The sequence below is a fragment of the Arvicanthis niloticus genome, chromosome 12 (genome assembly GCF_011762505.2).
Source record: "Arvicanthis niloticus isolate mArvNil1 chromosome 12, mArvNil1.pat.X, whole genome shotgun sequence".
NCBI lineage: Eukaryota > Metazoa > Chordata > Mammalia > Rodentia > Muridae > Arvicanthis > Arvicanthis niloticus.
The window spans coordinates 17,604,663-17,625,488 of record NC_047669.1 but is presented as its reverse complement, the minus strand read 5'-3'; the positions used below and the strand labels follow the sequence as shown (position 1 = coordinate 17,625,488).

Here is a 20,826-nt window from a genome sequence, read left to right as displayed (position 1 = left end):
CTGCTCCCAGACCCACCAAAAGTCCCGTGAGACTTACCTTATCCCTGTCCCCAGCCTACATCATTGCCCAGCAGGCCACAACCTGAGAAGCACAGTGGCCTACACAGTTGGCTTTGACCTGCCAGTGGGTGTGTTCTGCTCACCTCTCATGAGCTCAGTGGACGCTCCTTAAGTGATGACTTAGCTGCTGCCCTTCGGTATCCTCTGGTACCCAGTGTATCTCAGTGAGAATGGGGGCTTTGGATGTGTCCTGCTGGCTGACACATGCTGCAGCTTCTCTCGTCCTATTGGTCTCCAAGCCCTGACTAGGGAATAAAGGACAGACACTCATCCAGGAAAGCAGGGATTTGGTGGGGTACATGCACACTGGGAGAGCCACAGCTCCCACCCCAGCAACCTGGAACCTCAGTGTGGTTAGTAGGTAGAGGGTGTGGCCAGTCCGCACACTCTGGTCCCTCGTTTGTACTCAGTCTCCCAGGGAAAGCTTTGCTGCCCCTCTTAAGCCTCACCCTGGGAAGGCTTTGCCACTGTGGGGTGAAGCATTGGCGTCTTTGAAATGGCAGTGCCCATGTCACCATACACACTCAGGACTTCCCTGACTTGGGGCTTTGCTCCCTACAGGCCCTCAGCACTCACATTGCTGTCCAGTGTCCCACTTGTCACTGTCTAGTCACTGGTAACAGCCTCCTTGCCACTCTCCCCGTCAAACTCCTCCACCTGCCATGACACATTTTTCTCAGCCCGTTGGCAGCAGCAAAATCAAGGACCTGGGAGTTCCAGGTACCCCCCCCCCCCCCCACGTTTTGCGCTGATGGATGGAGAAGATGCCGTGAGATGAGTATGAGCCGTGATGGTTTCCCCAGACCCCATCTGCTGAGGTGTAGCTCTCAGCACTGTTGAATGCACTTTTCTTGGGAATGGAGACATCAGGATGTAACTGTTGGTGAAGAAGGATTTGTGTGGAATAGGGTAGCCCCTCTCCCTGGTGACCAGAGATACCGGCGCACACTGAGATCACGATCCCTTGAAGGTAGACGTCAGTGTTAGGCTGAAGACACCAGCAGAAGCCATGGCAGCATGGAGGGTGTTCTTCCTCACAGCCTGCAGAGGCAGCTCTGCACCGCCTTCCTGTACATTCAGTGCTGCAGTCACAACTGGCTGAGGTGTTGGGTGGGCTGCCTGCTTTCCCTACTTTGCTATTAGGGCCTAGTCAGCTGATGACCTCAGAGTTCAGGGAAAGTGAAAGGGCTATTTTGCAGGTGGTGGCAGAAGTGAGTCTCTTGAAAGCTTGGCTCTTATAACAGCACCCCAGTGCCCTGCATGACCCTCCCAAACTGAAGGCCTCAGTGATACAAGTTCAAAACCATGCCAATCCTAATCTGAGTATGGTCTGCTCTGTCCCCTGCTGCATGGATGGGTAGTGGTCCTGATACATATAATGAGGTATGCTAGCCGCTCCCTCAGCAAGCACCTCTCTTCTCCCTGCCTTCTCCCAAGATCTCCTTCCAGGTCTTCTTTTGTGAGGCTCTCTAGTCCTATTACAAATAGCCCAGTGGCCCTGGGAACTTTTCTTATCTTTCTAGGCTGAGCCTGGGACACGGAGGTACCATAAGTCTATAGAACATGCTGGCCAGAGGGGCTGAGCAGAGGCTAGTCTTTTGGGAGGAGTTTGGCAGGAGGGTCAGCTGCTCCAGATAAGGAGGGCCTCAAAGAGGGCTCTGCAGTTTGTGTCTCTTACGGGGTCTGCTGGGTCTCTGTTCCTGTGGAGTCCCTTCCTCCTCTCAGGTAGCCTGATTCTGCTACTAAGGAAGGCCTGGCCCACCCATACTCATGGGCCCTTAGCCTGGGAGGCTGAAGGCTCAACCTTGCCTTGTGCTATCTTCCATATTAGGGATATGGAGTTTGCCAACTCAGTTACTGGCCTACTGGTATTTGTAACCTACATTTCCTCCAAGGACCTCCAAATAAGGGCAGGTGTACATCCTACCCCTTCCAGGGAATGTACCATCAGGAAGAAAGGGCTTGAAGGGGCTTCATTTGTATTTTTCCAACAGGCCTCACTGACTTTTGGAAGGACTCAGTATTTACAGTGGACCATCTGTGCAAGGCTTGTTTCCAGTTAAAGACTATGTCCAATGAGAAGGAAAAACCTACTCCCTGCTGTTATAGCACCCAGGAGATCATGGGGAGTGGAGCAAGACCACACAGGGTAGACTGGATGGGTGTAAGCACGGGCAGCTTGCCCAAGAAACTTCTGAAAGATCAGGACCTGGATTCATACAGGAGACCCAGGGACATACATAGCCAGCCCAGGCCTCTGTGAGGTTTGAGGCTGTACACTGAGCTGATTCGGAGTGGTTCTTAGGTCTGCCCCCAGAGACAACGACATGACAGCAGTAGCTCTCAATGTCCTGGTCCCCAGGCCTCAGGTCTGTTGACCAAATTCAGAAATGAGTTTGGAATTCAGGTGCCATTCCTTGCAACATCAGCCCGTGGAATCTGAGGAAGTCAGAGATTAGGGAACTGCAGAGATCAGAAGCCTGTCCCTAACTGACCAAAGACCTTGGTGTCCTAGGAGAATACGAGAGATTTCAGTGTGTAGGGAGAATAGGGGAGAGCCGTGCAGTCTGCCTCCAACCCTGCCTTCATGCCGGATCTCTTTCATGCCTGTGAAGCTGCCGTGGAGGCCAGTGAAACCAGCCAATCCAAAGTCCTCTGTGTGCTGGCTTCATTTGGGAGAGAGGGAGCACTGTGACCAGGGCATAGAGGAGGTCATTTTGTGCTTAGGGAGGTTTCAGTTCCCTTTCAGGCTGTTTCTGCTTCAGCAGACACACTGGGAAACTTGGATTTCTAGTTTCCTGTCCCTTTTTGTCCATGATACATCAAAATGTGCTGTTGCCCTGAACTGGCTCGAATGCCTCTGCCTGGTGCCGTGCATGCCTGGTGCCGTGCCTGCATGCTGCCGTGCCTGCATGCTGCTGTTCCTGCATGCTGCCGTGCCTGCCTGGTGCCATGCTGGGTGCTGGGCATTGTGTTCCTAGGTAACATGGGTTATAGTGTCTACCTGGAAATGTTCTCTCTTCCTCTCCCAGGTCTCTTTTGGCCACTCTTGATATGAGAGGGAAGGTCTGGGGGCTTCCAAGCGTGGGTGCACACCTGCACATACCCGACCCCTAGCTGTAAACTCCTTGCTGGAGGGTAAAACCCCTTGAGCACACCAGAGGCTTATCCATGGTGCATGGATTGCTCAGGGTAGTGACTCAGTAGCCTTACCTCAGCCTACTCCCTGCTGCCACCCAACACCAAAGGCTGCACAGACTCACTCCTACCTTCATAGTCCTTCCTTCCCAAGCTCCTGTCATCTGGGCAGCCTACATGAGGTAGAAGCACCTGAGGACCCTTTCCCTCCCACCAGACCCTGAACTCTTTGGGGTCTTCTGCAAGGGAAGGAAGGAAGCAGTGGGCAGGATGGAGCCTCCATATATCTTCTTCCCCGTCCTCTCCCCACCATTGGAAGAGGCTTGTAACCTGACCCTGAAATTAACCACCTGACAGTAGGGTCGAATGGTAACGTGCTGACATGTTGGCGACCCATCATGGCAGGTTCTGTGGCCTGGAGGCCACAGCATCTCAGCTTGCTCTCAAAGCTTATCTTTGCCAAGGTTGTTATCAACAGGCAGGCGCCAGATCAAAGCCATTCCTGACCAGACTCTAACAATGCGCCTGTGTGCTCCATTGGTTGGTGTCCCACAGGCTTGCTTTTTCCTTACCAAGATCAAACTGTCGGCTGCCTTTCTGACATGTGAGACCACAAAGAGTGCTTGTCTGTCCCCATACTGGGGTCATGTGTTAGAACTGAGAATGGACCTGGTGTAGGTCTTGCATGCTGGGGCTCTGGTTTGCTTTTGACCACAACTTACACTTTACTCATGTCCTATCCTGTGAGCAGTGTGAGGCATTTTACCTGAGGACCCAGGCTCACCCTGCCTGTCCCAGGCACTGCTGCTGGGCCTTGTCTTTGAGCACAGGTTTGGGGACCCCATCCCCCCAAATGCTGCAACACCTAAGATCTTGGTGCTTCAAAGGCTGGAAAGCAGAATGACCAGTGCTGTAAGCATGTCATTCACAGGAAGATTTCCAGATGTTTCCTTCTACCTCCAAATGGAAGTATTTGGATAAAAGGTGAAGAAGGATCCCTCCAGTTGTCACACCTTATGAACCTAGATTGACTTTTCCCAATCTTCCGGAGAAATGTCAAAATTGGGGTGGCATCCCCTTCTGAATGCCATAGTCCCACATGGCTCCATACAGCTGCTTTTCACCCTAACTTGTGGGCATCTGCTGAGAGCTATCACTGGACCCCCAGCTCTACCTAGCCCCTCAGAAATGCTAGGCATAGGGTCATGAATGAAGCTTGATCTCAAGGGGAAGCGTGTTGGGATTAGTCTGAGTTTGACTGCCTATGACTTTGTCATCCATCGTTCAACTCTCCCTCCCCCAACCCACCCGCACCCCCACTGTGTCACCCCCACTGTGTCATGCCCTCTTCAAGACCATAAAGACAGGGTGGGGAGTTCCACATGGCTTTGGACAAGTCATAGTTTCCCCGGCAATGTTTTCCTTGCCCTGTGGTGATGGGTCATCTCACAGAGCACAGGATTCCGGGGAGGAGTAGCCTCCACTCAGCATGTCATCCAGGATCCCCGTCTCTACAGACCCTAACACAGTGCCATTGACAATGATCTCATCAACATGGTCTCCCCGAGGTCACAGAGGATGTGAGAGCCCGAGACTTGGAGCAAAGGGACCTGGGTTCAGGCTCTTGCTGTCCTGCTTGCTGGCGATGTGCTGTAGATTCTGAACCTCAGAATCCCTCTGCTTTTGTTTCTGAGAAACTGAGGGTCATTGTGAAGGCCCAGGGTGGGCAGAGTGAATGGGGTAAGTTCATTCATCCCAAACTGGGATAACACTGTTTCCTTTCCCTTCACAGGCACACTTTCTGGCAGTTCCGCCATGAGAACCCCAAGACCAGAGTTGGGGACCCTCCGCCTGAAGGGCTCCCTGGCTTCAACAGTGGGGTGATGCTGCTGAACTTGGAGGCCATGCGCCAGTCTCCACTCTACGGCCATCTGCTGGAGCCCACGTGGGTGCAGCAGCTTGCTGACAAGTACCACTTCCGGGGCCACCTGGGGGACCAGGACTTCTTCACCATGATTGGCATGGAGCACCCTGAACTCTTCCATGTGCTGGACTGCACCTGGAACCGGCAGCTGTGCACCTGGTGGAGGGACCATGGCTACAGCGATGTCTTCCAGGCATACTTTCACTGTGAGGGCCACGTCAAGATCTACCATGGCAACTGCAACACGCCTATCCCAGAGGACTAGGCACCAGCTCGCCCGCTGTGCCAGTGGGGCTCCCGGGCCTGGGGAAGGAAGAGAGACTGCTAGGTGACCCTTTGGGGGCCAGGTGCTGCAGACCTCCCAGCTGGCTAGCTCCTGTCCAGAAGCTCAGCTGAGCCCTGCTGCCGCTCAGGCTGTTGTCCTCCAGGGCATCCTGAAGGACTGCCGCAGGTGTCTTCCAGTAGGTGTTTAAAGATATGGAAGGAAGGAGAACTGCACCCTTGTCCACATGGAATCAAAACCTTTGTGAAGAACTGGCTTTTGCTAGACCAAATAAGCATTTTGAGCAACAGGCACTAATGTGTGAGCAAACAGGTGGGTGCTGCTGTAACACCCCGTGAGCACTGAATTCATGACAGGAGCCCAGAGCTCAAGCCTCTGAAGGAATGCCACAATCCCACATCCTTTCCCAGGAGGCTTTGCACCTCCTCCGGATGTTCATGTTCATGGTGCAGGCTTCAAGAACAGCACCTCTTTAGATAAGCTGGGCACATAACAATCCCCTTATTACAGCGTTCCCATGCAGCCCCTATCCCTTCCCAGAAGTGAGTGCCATTTCTCCGTGTGCTTGAGAAGTCAGCAGCTCATATGAAGCCCCCATAGGCCATGTCTGTACAGTCCAGCTCATGCCCCAAGCAAGAAATGTGAGATTCTTGTTGTATATTCTTTCAGTACCATGAGTGACACTAGCCAATAGTCTTTGAGAACACTTGAGTCATGGTGTTTGTTCTCTGGCCACAATGTTCAGGGCACACAGCTCAGAATGAAGAGTAGAGTCAATATCAACCAAAGACCTAAAAGGACCAACCAGAAGGCCTGTCTGTGGGTGCTGTGGGTGGTACTGCCACGTTTGGTTCTCATTCTTGCTATTGGCAGGTTCACCTGCTGCCAGGAGCAAGCCCAGATGTCTCCGACTCCTTAGCCAGACCTCCCAGTTCCACTCATGCTAGTGAGGTGGGACACCCCTTCACTGGCCCTCTGCTGGCCCAGTTCATCTGTTCTCCAAGCTACTTGATTCCCTGTTCATAGCGTCTGGTTGTTAGATGCCTGCAGAGCAGCAGGCAGCGTCTTAAGGATTTATATGTGCCCTAGATAATATTCATGAAAACCTCAGCAAGTTCATTCCTGCTCTAGAACTGATGTATGAAAACAGAGGCCTGGACAGATCCTCTGCCGAGTTGTTTACTGAAGCTTTTTACTGTGCAAACATGTTGGAAACCTGCAGATAAATAATGCATACTGCAGTCGTATGGTAGAATATATTAAGAATTATTTGAAGGAATATTTAATGTACCAGGAAATACTTACGCTAGTGAGTAAAGAATATACAATATAAGATTGTATTGTATCCTTTTATTTTTTAATTACATATATGTACATCTATATGTATTTGTGTACAAACAGGTACATACATGAAATGTATGTGCGAAAAGACAAAGATTTAAGAGCAAGCCTATTCTGTATTTTATTAGTTCAACTCCTTAAAGACCATGTTTCAGCCACATTAGCAAAACAGTAATCTTGATGGGGGTGGGAGGATTAAAGGACAGGAAATTTTTTAAACTCACAATAACAGATGAATTTTTCATTAAGTATTAAAGTGTTTCTTGAGCTGGAGAGATGGCTCAGTGGATAAGAGCACTGACTGCTCTTCCAGAGGTCCTGAGTTCAATTCCCAGCAACATGGTGGCTCACAACCATCTGTAATGGGATCCAACACCCTCTTCTGGTGTGTCTGAAGAGAGTGACAACAGTGTACTCACATAGCCTAAATAAATAAACAAAGGAACAGAATTAAAGTGTTTCCAAAGCTACAGTGTCTTCTGTTATTCAAGAAAAACAGTAAACTAGCACTCAGCACAACAGACTTGCACTTATGCACACATGTATGTGTGCATATGTTATTGTGGGACAACACAAAGTACAACTTTGTGGAGTTGGTTCCCTCTTTCCACCTATAACACCATCTCATCGACAAACCCACATTTACTTTGAGGTCACCCCTTAGGAGTTCCCCCTCTGTCCCAGTGGCTTTGACCTAATGCCTGTGGTGTATGGTAGAATCATAGACAGTAGGCAACCCACCCAGACTGGTACAGCCACTGTGGATTCCTTCCTTGATGTTGGAGAGCTAGCTTCTGATTGGGGTCCTGCTATGATCTGTGTTGTGCAGACATAGTTAAAATGCTATGGTTCATTTGTTTCACAGACCCTTCACTGTCTAGTACATATCTGTACACGTAATTAGAATGGAAATCCAGACAGCATTTCTGAATATAAAAACTTTATCTTCATTTATGTTAATTTCCATATTTTTCTTATTAACTTTACAACACATAATAAATGCTATACATTTAATCATTTTAATTACATTCATTTATTCAATATATGTGTATATGTATATATGTTCACAGACACACACGTACCACATTGCCTTGTGCTACAATACAGAGATCAGAGGACTTGTGGTAGTCAGTTTTTACCTACCATGTGTGTTCCAAGGATGAAACTTGCATTGTTAGCCTGAACTGCAAATGCCTTGACCTGCTGAGCTACCTCTCCAGCCCGATGTACATTTTTAACCACTCTCCTTTGCAACTACTAGGAAATTTCATCCCGTTTTACACCTCATGGGTAGCCATGATTGATGTCTCTGTAGGAGAACAGTCTAGGCTAAGTGGGCTCTGGTCCTCACCTCTCCCATGGCTGTCTCCTTTCTCTAAAGGAATGTAATCTAATAATAGCGGCACTAGCCCTGCCTCCATTTCCCACACAATGCTGCCTTTGTGCACACACAAAGTCCACTCCACATGTGCTGATAGCATTTGGAAAGCTTGCAGGCTTATTGATGAAATTCACTCTTGTGTGTGTGTCAAGCCAAACAGACTCCAGCATCCCCCACAACACTGTGTGAAGCCACAGGAGAGAGCAAGCAGTTGGTTCAGTGGTGCCCAATCTGGAGCACACCAGGAGTAAGCGGGTACCTGCTCAAACCTCTCATTTAAACAATTAACTGGCTAGTCGAGAAGGCTGACTCTGGATCTAGAGGTTGGTAGGGAGGTAGAGTGGCGAGAACTTCAGATTGAAACTACATGTGTGTCCTCATTACCTGGGCCACCTTGGATAAATAAGACCACTCCCACCCCCACCCATTTCTGAACACTGAGCTAGAGGTCTGCAAAAGATGTTTGCAGGAGAGAGATGTGTTAGGATTTGATAAAGTGTGAAGTAACATGGTGCAAGGAAAGTCTGGTAGTTCTTAAATATTCTTGTACACATAATAAACTCCAGCTGTTTGGAGTTGGTTACATACGCTGCCGGTGGCCAGATGCTGCAGGTGGTCCCCCTTTCAGTTAATCACATCACTCTGCCACTGCCTAAGAGATCAAGGGCTGCCTCGGCTCATAAGTAACTTGTTGGGCAACATTCAGATAACCCTCTACCCAGACCTCAATTTTCTTCCTGTGTAAAATCATAGGGTGTCTAAGGAGCACCTCAGCCCCCTGCCACGTATGGAGCAGCAGTGTTTAACACACTACAAGTGCACGTATGCAATGCAGACCTCCCCAGCTACTCGCTGGTTATCATACAGACAGATGAAACTCACATCTATGAGTAAAGTCCTCCTCCATCCTGTTGTGTGCAGGCAAATGGTAGAGGACTGTTTGCCATTAAGAAAGAATTAGCCTTCCTCCAAGGACCCCAGTCCCCTGCTTTTGCTCTTCCGGCAGCTGTACCGAATAATATTTTGTTCTTAGGCTTCTGAACCCCGCTACTAAAGGGCCTCCCTGGCCCAGCTTTTTTACAGACAGGTCACAGGTATTTAAGTGTTTTTAAATAAACATGGAATCCGTGTTTTTGAAAGAAATCTATGCCTTTGATCTCAAATGTAGGAAACAAAGGCACAGAGATAGAATAAAATAAATGAGAAAAATATATTAAAAGAAATTTGAAAAAGTTTATCCCAGGATAGCGCTTGGGTTTGTTGAATGTGGTCTACACGAGAATTCTGGGATTGCTTAGCCTTGTATGACAAATAAAGAAGCCTAAGAATAGGCTTATACAGTACGTAGAAGAAAATTTAATTGAAGTTAAATCCATAGGAAAGGATGTTAATTCAAGTTATAAAAAGAGAAAGGGGACATATATACCCACAGCAATATTAATCTCCATAGAAGGGAGAATTTAAGTATACGTAAAATAATAAATTTAGGCCTTGACCTCACTATTAAAAATTAATCATGTAAGAACAAGACAGGGAATAGTTAAAGAGTACTGTCTCAATGGATAATAATATTTGTTTAGATTGCTTTAATTACTTTAAATTGTTTTAATTATCAAAATGCATGTGGTTATACAGTTTTTGGTGGTTAAGATATTAAAACTCCTCTGGGAGAGAGGTTAAAATAGAGCAGGCCTAAAAAAAACAGAAAGCTGCTAAATTGAATCAACCAATCCCTTTGAAGATTTTGGGTTTCTGAACCAAAGACATGCTATTTTGGGAGAGAGGCTCTGTATTTGTGTTAACAGGAAAAAAACAAAAGGCTTTGGACCCTTTCCAGAGTGATATGGATCAGACATGAAGGGGAAGACCCCCTGAAGATCTTGGCTACAGAAAACAAATCTAAGAAGATCAAACAGGACAGGTACCATGATATGCTGATGGGAACAGCCCTATAACTGGCTTAGACATAAAAATGCCTCTAGCCAAAACTTCAGCTAAAATTAGACAATAAATCTTGTTGGCTATGGAATCCTTAAAATTCATCATGTCATTCTTCACATGGCATAAATAAGGATTTATTACAATTGGTTATTGATCAGGTTAACTCATAAAAGGATAGTTGTCTTTCATCTGCTCAAACAAGGAAGGAAAATTCATCCTTAACTGATCTGTGCACCTTACACAATCCATACAAATATCTTAATGGTACTAAAATTTTGGTTGTAAGATTCATGTATTACAGAATGTACAGCTCTGACAAGATTCATCCGGAAGGATGCTAAAATGACCTGCTGTTCTAGCTCCCTGCCTCCTGATGCTGTTTCCAGAACAGCTTCAAGAATAACTCCTGATTCCCAATGGAGTCAGCTCATCCAGCTTTCAGACAGATCCAGTCAGAACTTCAGTCATACAAAGACTGGATAACAGATGCTAAAGCCAGCTTTTTTTTTTTTTTTTTTTTTTTTTTTTTTTTTTTTTTTTTTTTTTTTTTTTTTTTTTTTTCCGAGACAGGGTTTCTCTGTGTAGTCCTGGCTGTCCTGGAACTCACTCTGTAGACCAGGCTGGCCTGGAACTCAGAAATCCGCCTGCCTCTGCCTCCCAAGTGCTAGGATTAAAGGCGTGCGTCACCACTGCCTGGCTAAAGCCAGCTTTCTTAAGTCTAACCATTTTTTTTTTAATTTCCTACCCCTCTCCTATTCAGCAGGAAGAAGTTGTGAAGAGTCATCATCTGATCCCCTGGATTTGGGTGTCTGGTTATGATTATTTTACAAATTATAGATAGGTTTTTGTTTTAAGAGATAATTTAGAAATGGTAATTTTGAACATCCCTATATATATATATATATATATATCCCTATATATATGGGATGGATTACTAAATTTATTCTTAAACAAAACACTGTATAGCCATAATCTTACATTGGTAGAAATCTTTATACATGATACAAAATTGAAGTTATAATTTCTTACATTGGTACCGAATTTATACATTGGTAGAGATTTAAGTTTTTTATTGATATAAATCTTTATATATTGATACAAATTTTGAAATTAATATTGTTACTCTAAGACAGGCATTATACAACTCATTTAAGAATACAAGGCTTTGACTCAGTTCTTCTATAACAGCTATTACAAACTGTTTAGGATGATTAAGTAGCACAAGTTAAGGGCCACATAGTAAACACATATTAGATTGTGATTTAACTATAATGAAGTTTTTAAAAATATTATTCAAATAGAAATAGCTAAGAGTAGTCAAGGTTTAACAGTTCAGATATACTTTATATAGATAGATAGTCTTCAAAATCATCAGAAATATACAGAATATGACATTTATAATCATTCTATTATTAATAGAAATGTTGACTAAGAGACATGTCGGTTCCTGGCAGTACCCCATTCACAGTTCAAAGAAGATATTGTGCATCTTAACCTCTATATAGAGTTGCTCCAGTTGTGACAAGATAGCCACTGGGCAAGAATTGCCCTAATTCATCTACAGACAAAAAATACTGTCCAGGAAAGGACACACGATGCAGGATAGTCAACAGCTTAGCTCTGCCAAGACAGGGTAAGCTAGTCCTTCATAATTCCTGCTTCACTTAAGGTCTGTCAGATGGTTCTGGGCCAAATGGCTGAAGACAGGTGCTCCAACATTTTGAAGAATACAGAACTGTACAGGTAGTCAGCTGTCTCTACAATTTGTTTAAGTTTTGGGAGCTATGTTTTTGTGCTTCTTATATATTCAAGTATATTTAATTCATTCTCAGATCTCTGACAGGGTTGAAGACTAGTTATAGTCTCATAATCAAACTTGAGTTGTTTAGCATTAAGGAAGATGATGTAGATTTGAAAGGATGGTTTTCAGGTGGTAATGCAAGCTAAAATCAAAACAAAATTCAGGTATAAAATTGTAGACTCTTTAAGTTAGGATAGATGTTAGAGTTATATCCCTAAATTGACAAAATTGATGGACTGGATGTTATTAGTGTATATCATATTTTATAGTTTACATAACTGTCATAACTATGTTCAATGTATATTTGAGAGAAAAGGCCTTTTAATGGACAAAAGGGTGAAATATTGTGGATTTGGTTCATTGCTTATATTATGTTAATTGGGTTCCCAAATTACATGAGAATTCACATGTCTGCGTGTGAGATACTGAGGGTCCCTGCCCCAAGCTGGTTTTAGTTGGTAAATAAAGTTACCGGTGGCCAATGACTGGGCAGGGAGACAAAGGTGAGACTTAACATTTCCTGGGCAAGGGAACCACAGGAAGAAGAAGGATTTAGAATTGCCATGCCAGGAACGAAATAGGATGCAGGCTTGAGAGCTGTGGAAGACAGAGAACCAGCCATGTAAGAGCCTGGGAAGAGCAGCCCCAGGAGCCACTCCCCCAACTGGATCTGGGGTAGCAAAGATGGACTTTTTTTTTTTTTTTTAGTTAGAAATAATTAAAGAGTATCAGAGAGGAGGGGAGGGGAGGTGTTAGCTATGTAGAAGACATATTAAAATAGAAGACTGATTGTGTGTGTGTGTGTGTGTGTGTGTGTGTGTGTGTGTTTCATTCGAGAATCCGGTGCATTTGGGTGGGCAGTGAGGAAATTCCACAGCCACCACCAGGGAGTAGAGCGGATTAATCCTACTACTTCAGGGAAGTACAGAGGCTTCAGCTCTGGCTTAGATGACTAGGAGGAGCTGCCTTGGGGACACATGGTGCACCCACTCTCTGTAGCTTTCCCAACTAGCAACATGGAAACTATGTCCATTGAACACATCCTATTTCCTCCTCCCTGAAACTCCTGGCAACCACCACTATAACTCTACTTCCTGTTTCTGTGAACCTGACGACTTTAGAAAACCCCTGAATGTAGCACCTTACTGTAGCCACCTCTCTGTGGCTGGCTTCTTCACCACAGAATAGCTTCAAAAATTCACCCATGCCACAACATGTGGCAGGGGTTCCTGAAGGAGTCTTTTACTAAGGATGGCTCCACTGCCCTTTATAGCACCCGCAGAGTCTCTGCCATCAGCCCTGAACACACTCTCCTCACGCTCTACAGCACTTCCCCTGAGGAATTCCCCTGTAGTCTCCGCCTCACACACTCACCCGGTCACCTGTGTCAACCTCCCTGTCTTTGTTCCCTGGGGCCAGGTGAGCAGTTCTTTGGGTAGTGGACCCAGGAACCAAACCAGGAGCACGAGATAGACAGATGCTTTCATTTCTTAAAATGTATTCACTTAGAAGTACTGGGGAGATGCTTGCTGCACATGCTTCCAGAGGAACGGAGTTTGATTCCCAGCACCCACATCCGGCAGAAGCAATAAATATGTCAGACTGCTGTGATCTTGCAGTAAAAAAAAGAAAATGTATTTGTGTGTGTGCGCACGTGCACATGCATGCACGCACACACGCAGGTACTGGTGAGTCCAGTAGAGTTGCAGGTGGTTGAGAGCTGCCCAACATGGGTGCCAGAAATAGAACTCCAGTCCTCTGAAAGAGCAACCAGTGCTCTTAACTGCTGAGACAGAGCCTCAACACCAATACTTTCATTTTTGACCCAGTGGCCATGGTTACCTTCCAGTCCCCTTCCACCCTCCCCAGCAGGAGCCCTACTTTCTTTACATGCCTGTTTGTTTACATGTGTCTCTGTGTATAGACACATGTGGGTCATCATCATACCAGAGACTTCCAAAAGATGCAACTACTCCCCAACCAGCCCAGGCAAGGACACAGAGGCACAAAGCTGAAGACCTAGTCCCTACAGGGTGACTAGTCTGTGCTTTCAGTACCTGTATGCTGTTGGGAGGCGGTTGGTCATCTTTTGTTCAAGCAACAACAGTGGCAGCAGGGTTGATCATCTCCCGAGGCTAAGTGAACACAGGCTTAGGAAATTGAAAGGGCTTGCTCGTGGTCACAGACACACAGCTTTGTGGCAAACTTGGATCCATCTCATCCCTTCTAACCTTTTAGGAAAATTCTCCTTAACTCTAAGCCGGGAAGCCATGACAACTTGTCACATTTGGTCTTCCTTCTTTCTGAGTTTCTGTGGCTCTCCTACCTTTCTTTCCTGCCCAACATCCCTCTGGATCACCAGTCCCCTTCTGTCATCTTATGAATGTCCCAGGTAGTGATCTCACAGTCTCCTGGCACCCAAAGCACATGGGTGACAGCCTCCACCGCTTCTTGTACCACATAGTGGGTGGGTATACTTTCACGAAGACAGCTATCTTCCATCCTGCTTTTATGGTCCGTGAATGGTCTGGTCTGTGTACTCCTCTGGATGTACCTAGGTGCCTGTCTGCCAAGAGCACACCTGTGTCTCCTCCCCTGCCTCAGCTCCTCTTTTTTATATTGACTCCTCCTACCCTTCCATGGAGCCCCAGCTGGAAGTGGAAGAACGCTTATTTGGACCCCAGTTTGTATTAGATGCCGCTTGTTTGTCACTTGTCACATGTGCCTTCTTGCATAAGTCTTATGGGTTTTGTAAGAAGTTGCTATAGTAGGTGATGGTGAATATGTCCTGGGGGCTAGAAAGGAGGCTAGCAGCATCCTGTGGTCCTGGGCATGGCTGGCAGAAGGTATGGAGACTGATTGTCAGGGAAGGAAAGAGATGAAGTGGGCCTTGTCTAAACTGAGGTCTTAACCAGGAGTACCCCATGGAAAGGCCACTGGAGGAGTCTGGTAAGGTGGAGCTAGCGGGGTGGTCTGTGGAACCCGTACTTTTTTTCAAAGGCACAAAGAGCCTTAGTCTTCAGTGCTCTCTCACTGTTGTGCATGGCTGGCATCTAGCATTGCACAGAAACTGGCAACTCCCTCTGCCCCTCAGCCACGGTGCTGGCCTTCACTTGGGCACCTTGAAGGGCTGGAACAGTGTGTCTGGACCACACTGGACCATCCATGCTCTGGATGCTCATTAAATGTTTGACCACAGGAAGAAGTGGAAACATTAACACACCCCCAGGAGGAGAAACGGCAGGCATGGACTTGCAGAACTCAGTGTGAAGAGCAGGTGGAGGCCTGGGCCAACTGCCGCACAGAGCCCAGTGAGGAGCAGAACAGGAAGAGAGAGGAGTGTCTGAGAAACCAGGTGGACTTAGGGCCATGAGTGGAAGCCCAGAAACCAACACCCAGGGCAGGCAAGTTCCCTGGGCATTATTGAATCCCTGTGTTCACATTTGTCCTCTCATCAAACTTAATGGTTTTTTTTTTTTTTTCCATTAAGTGATTGATTTGTTCCTATAATTCCTAGGATCTGACTAGAAGATGTTCTATTATCCTTACCGGGGCAATGGGTGATCCTGAAGTGTAGGCAGAGGGGAGATATACTCAAGGCAGAAGAACCATCCAGGGTGTCATGTCGAAGGCTGTGGGGTGCCTGCCAGTAGAAAGGAGGTGGAAACCACCAATAGGAAGGAGCTTTGCTGGCTGCAATCCCTTCTCCCTGACAATCCCAAGATTCGGAGCTCCAGGCCTATCTGCTGGCCTTTCCTTCACACCAGCCCCGCTGACACCTGGTCCACTTCTGGGAAGGGGACTGGGCTGTCAAGAAAATGCTTCCCACCTCCCACCATGTCCTTCTTTCTCCCTTCCACAGGGTGACCTTGCTTCCTACAGAAAGCACCACAGAAGACCTCATGGAGCATGGAGAGATGAGCGGGGACACAGGAAGGAGAGGGTGGCTGGGGAGGGGCACCCTCTGGGTCGGGTGACTGGGAAGGGGCACCCTCTGGGTCTGTGCTGGCAGGAGAGAGCACCATGAAGATGCACTGTGCAGGGCCAGTCCTGGTGCTGGCTCTGTGTGCCGGTCAGTTCCCACATGGTCCTGGTTGGCCAAAATCCTGAGAAGGGAGGGATCAACAAAAGAAGCTTTAGAAAGCAAATAAAGGGGAATTATAGCTGATGTTGTTAAAGGGGAAGAAGACTGTGACCTCAGCAAAGTGAACGAGGAGCTGTCACCATGGGGCTGTGACAGCACTGGACAGCACCAGAACACGCAGCGATTTCCTTTCCTTGAAACCAAGAATGTCATCTGTGACCGTGACCATGACCGAGCCCTCTCAGGGCTGCCAGCCTGCTTCATTGTTCCGCAGTGAGCCGGTCACTCTCAGTGCCCTCCTGCCTTTCAAGCTTTCCGTTCCCTCCCTGGGGTGGGGGAGAGAACTTCTCCTGACCCCACAGTCACAGGGTTTCACAATTCACAAACAATTACTGGTGGGGGCGGGACCCTTATTTTCATAACCTCATCTTATCCCCCTCACAGCTGAGTCCCTCAGGAAAGGGAAAAGGATTATCACCATTGCACACGTAGGGGAAACTGAGGCTCATCATGGTGAAGTTATTTGCCAAAGCTCGCCCTACTTGCACATTGTATGTAGAACTGGCACTAGGCCAGAGGACTTCTGAGTCCCAGCTGTCCTGTCCCTGTAAGAGCCCTGGCATGTGTGTGTGAAGATGCCATGGAAAAGCCTAATGCTTTCATATTAGTGTAAAATAATTATAGATACATGAAACGTTCCTTTAGTTTAAATCCAAACAAAAGAACCAAATATTGTCAGTCATGGAAGGATGAACATTTAATCCTAGCACTCGGGAAGGAGGCAGGGGCTGGCAGATCCCTGTGAGAATGAGGCCAGCCTGATCTACACTATAAGTGCCAGGGCAGCAATGACTACATAGTGAGACCCTGTCTCAAAAAAATAAAAGTAGCCAGAGAAGCGAACATGGTTGTCTCTAGGTGTTGCTTCGTCTCCAGCACCCACATCCATGATGGATGCCCTCTGCACGAAGGCAGACACGGTTCTTAGTCAGCAGCTAGCTTATTCTCTCCTGGGAAGAGACAATGAGGAAGAAAGTAGGTGACCATCTCAGGAAGTGGCAAAGGACACAAAATGCAATTTGACAGACAGTTCTGGAAACTTTTAGATGGTCTTGTCAGGGCTGGCCTTTTAAGGACAGACAATGAGCGGGAGACAGCGCTGGCAAGTCTGTGGTGGTGCAGGTAGAAAGGGCACAAAAGCAAAGGAAGGAACTCCAACACACTATAGGGGTGACCACATGCTCAACCATGCCAGCATGCTCAAGGCATGGAGAGAAGGGTGGGGTGAGCGATCGGTTCACAGAGAGCTGGGTCCTGGCGGGCAGCTGCAGGAAGGAAGGAGCTGGTCATTATGTAGGGGAGATGTCATCAGGGAGACCAGGTAGCAGGCATAAAACAGTTTAGGTCAAGGTGCTTGGGTTAGAGGCAGACTAGGGTGGGTGGGAAGAGAAGAGGCAGGGAGTACTCTAGAGGGGAGCATCAGGTCAGGCCTTTGAGGCTCAGAACTGTAGGCGGGTTGGGATGAGCACCATGCTGGATAGATTTGTCAGTTTGACACAAACTATAGTCACCTGAGGAGAGGGAACCTCAATTGAAAAAATGCTTCTAGAAGATAGGGCTGAGGGCAGTCTGTAGGTACTGTCTTAATTAGTGATTGATGGAGGGCCCAGCCCATCGTCAATGGTGCCATCCTTGGGCTGGTGGAGAATCCACCTCCATCCAAATGCTCAAGGGGTAGAGTGTGGACAGTAAGGAGCTAGGGCACCTGGAGGAAGCCCTGGAAGGAACAGGAATGGGAGGTGCTAGATGAGAAGAGAGGAAGGATGGCCAAGGGCACAGCAGCTGGTAGCAGGGATAGAGTGTGACAATGTGTACGGAAAGTTGTCCCACCCAAGTTCCCACCAGTGAGCGCACTCTCCCCAGTCATTCAGGGGACTGGGACTTTATTCTCTGACTTCATGAACCCGGAAGGTTGGAGAGGAATAGGGAAGCCAGACCAAGCAAGAAGCTGGGCACAATATGAACACTAAAGACCGGGCTGTCTCACCCACGCTGTCCAGATGGAGGACTGCAGCCAAGCTTTTATTCCAACAGGTATTTTGAAGTACCCTTCTACTTTCTGTAAAAACTGAACTGCTCAGAAAAACCTGTAGTGATCGGCATTTGAAGGTCTAAGTGGAAATACCAGTGGACCCCATTGATCATCTACAAAGAGGCCCACAAGTCTCCTGCCGTCTGTGCAGCCAGGTTTCTGGTTAGCATTTGGCCATGCCCAAGGTTCATCAGATGCCCAAGGAAAGCCTTCCACACAAAAGACAGGGATCCAAAGAGTCAGAGGAGAACTCAAGTGGAATGCACAACAGAAAAGAAAGCGTCAAATGAACGGCTCCTCGAGAAGATCAGAAGGCACTGTATCCAGGAAGGACAAATGGAGCCTATAAAGAATAGTTAGACCTACGAAAGGTTCCTGGGAATTAGAAACAGTGTCTAAGATGGGAAATCCAGTGGGCAGAAGACAAGAATGATCGGGTGAGGTATTTAAGAAAATCCTCCAGCCCCCAAGAAAGCATTCAGAGGGAAGCAAGGTAGAAAGTCAGGCAAGAAAGATGCCCCAAATTCTGTCCAGTGGGAGTTCTAGAGAAAGAAACACAAGAAAGTAGAACAGTGATTACCAAAGAAATTGCGAGAAGTTTCCAGGACTGGAGGCCGTACTTCCCATGTCCTGTACATGATGACATGAATGAAATCAACATTAAATACAAGACCATCAGAGAGGGGATACTGAATATCTATCAGAATGCATAAGGAAGGTGAACAGAGACTAGAGACATCTTCAGAGACGAAATTACCAGGATATTGGCTTCCTGTTAGCTATCTCAGGGAAACTTCTGGAGGAAAACAGCTCCCATGAGAAAGGAAAACAAAAGAACACATGGGGGGGCAGGAGGTAGGAGGCCACTGAAGGTGGTGCCCAGGCAGTCAGAACAGCAGCTCGGGCTGGAGAAGGAGGGGGAGGAGGCTGGGCATGGAATCCTGGAGGAAAATAGAACTGGCAAAGTTTAGTGATGAGTTCAACCATGCACAACCTTCCGGTGACAGACCTTAAGGGTATGGGTTGACCTAGCCAGATGGTAAGAGAAAGCAAAGCAAACTGAAATCATTAACTCTAGTGAAATAAAAAGGAAAGAAAAGATGCTCACTATGAATGGAAGATATTGATTATATCAATAAAATACTACTATAGATTTTTTAAATTATTTTTTTTTAAGTTAATGGCTTAGTGGATAAAGGCCTTTGCCACCAAGGTTGATGACCTGTGTTCTAACCCCAGGACCTACATGGTGGAAGTAGAGAACCAACATTGGCAAGTTGTCCTCTGTTCTCTGCATGTATACATGGCATACATTCACAGGCACACACACACATGCACATACACACATGCACATACACACATGCACACACACACATGCACATACACACATGCACATACACAAACACATATAAATGAATAAATAATATAAAATATCTTATTTCCTATAGTAAGTAATTAATAGGTAATGTATGAAATTTCTCATCAAGGAGCTAGAGAAAAGGCTCAGAGGCTGAGTATGTACCACTCCTGCAGAGGACCTGAATTCAGTTCCCAGCGCTCACACCAGGTAGATCACAACTGCTGGGGGAGCTGATGCCCTCTACTGGTCAATACGAGTACTACAACTATGTTTCTCTCTCCCTCCCTCTCTCTTCCCCTCCCCCACTCCGCTCCAACTCTTCCTCCTGCCTCTCTCTTTGACTTAAATAAAACAATTTACATTAAATGTTTAGACAACAGAAGCCACTGGTATTTAAAGTTTCAGGACTGATTACCATTCCTGCAAATAATAAGCAGGCCGAGGCCCAGGCCTCTGAACACACAGATGTGCAGATCTGAGAATGAGACCATGGTAGAGGATGTGAGAGGAAAGTAACTCAGGCTGAGACTCTCTAAGAAGGCAGGAAGCTTCAGAGCAGAAGGCTCTCACACCTGCTAACACAAACTGCTGAATCAGGAACCTTGGGTCAGTGTCCTTGCCCTTAACATCTGTCAGCTGGAGGCCGCTTGCTTGTTAACCCATCCTCAGATGAGCTTACAATGTAGGATTTCTACCCAGCCAACGTGCTGCTTACAAAAACATCTGCTTTGGAAATCCCCAGTTTAAACAACAAAACAAAACAAAAGCCCTCCCCCAGCATCTGCAGCGTGGACCACTGTTCTTGGTTGGGCTGACTCAATGCACAGGAACTGCAAGTCTTTGTTTCCAGGATTGATGCTATTTCCTCTGACCTCTGTGTTGACCTTTAGTTAACAGAGAGAAACAAAATAAGGGGTCAGAAGAGCCCAGAGGATTGTGGTGCAAGCAGAGGGAGGGCTCGGTTAATACTGTGGACCCTGCAAAACTACTAAAATTGAAATTATTTGGGGGGCCATGAATGCAATAGAATTTTAATCTGTACCTTTTTGACATAGCTTGCCAGCCTGACCTTTCCGTGCAGAGTGGAGTTACTGTTGGGTGACTGTCATTGTATTACTTGTGGCCTTGCAACTTCTGCCCTGAGCGGAGAAGAGCCTTCTGGTGTGTGGCCTGGGTGTTCTTTTGTCAGGGCCAAATGTGTCTTTCCCAGAGGTTTTGTCATCTTTATTAAATACAACATCATTAAAAATTAAATCTTCAATTAAGTCTCTTCACATCTTTTACCTATATGGTGCTGGAGCTTGTGCCCTGGGTCTCAGTCATGTTAGGCAAATGTTCCACACTGTGTTGCTTCCTTAGACCTTGCCCTCAGTGTAGCTTTAAAGCAAAGATAATATCTGAAACGTACCTATTTTTAATTA

At 46.8% G+C, this 20,826-nt stretch overlaps 1 protein-coding gene across 1 annotated transcript in view; it reads left to right on the top strand.

Moving 5' to 3' along the window:
• Window positions 1-7,206, top strand: part of Xxylt1 (xyloside xylosyltransferase 1) — a 124,954-nt gene extending 117,748 nt beyond the window's left edge. The window contains exon 4 of the mRNA XM_034515635.2: window positions 4,991-7,206. Within this exon, the coding sequence (XP_034371526.1) occupies window positions 4,991-5,387 (397 nt within the window). The 3' untranslated portion in view covers window positions 5,388-7,206. The remainder of the gene's footprint in view (window positions 1-4,990) is intronic.
• The last annotated feature ends 13,620 nt before the right edge of the window (window positions 7,207-20,826 follow it).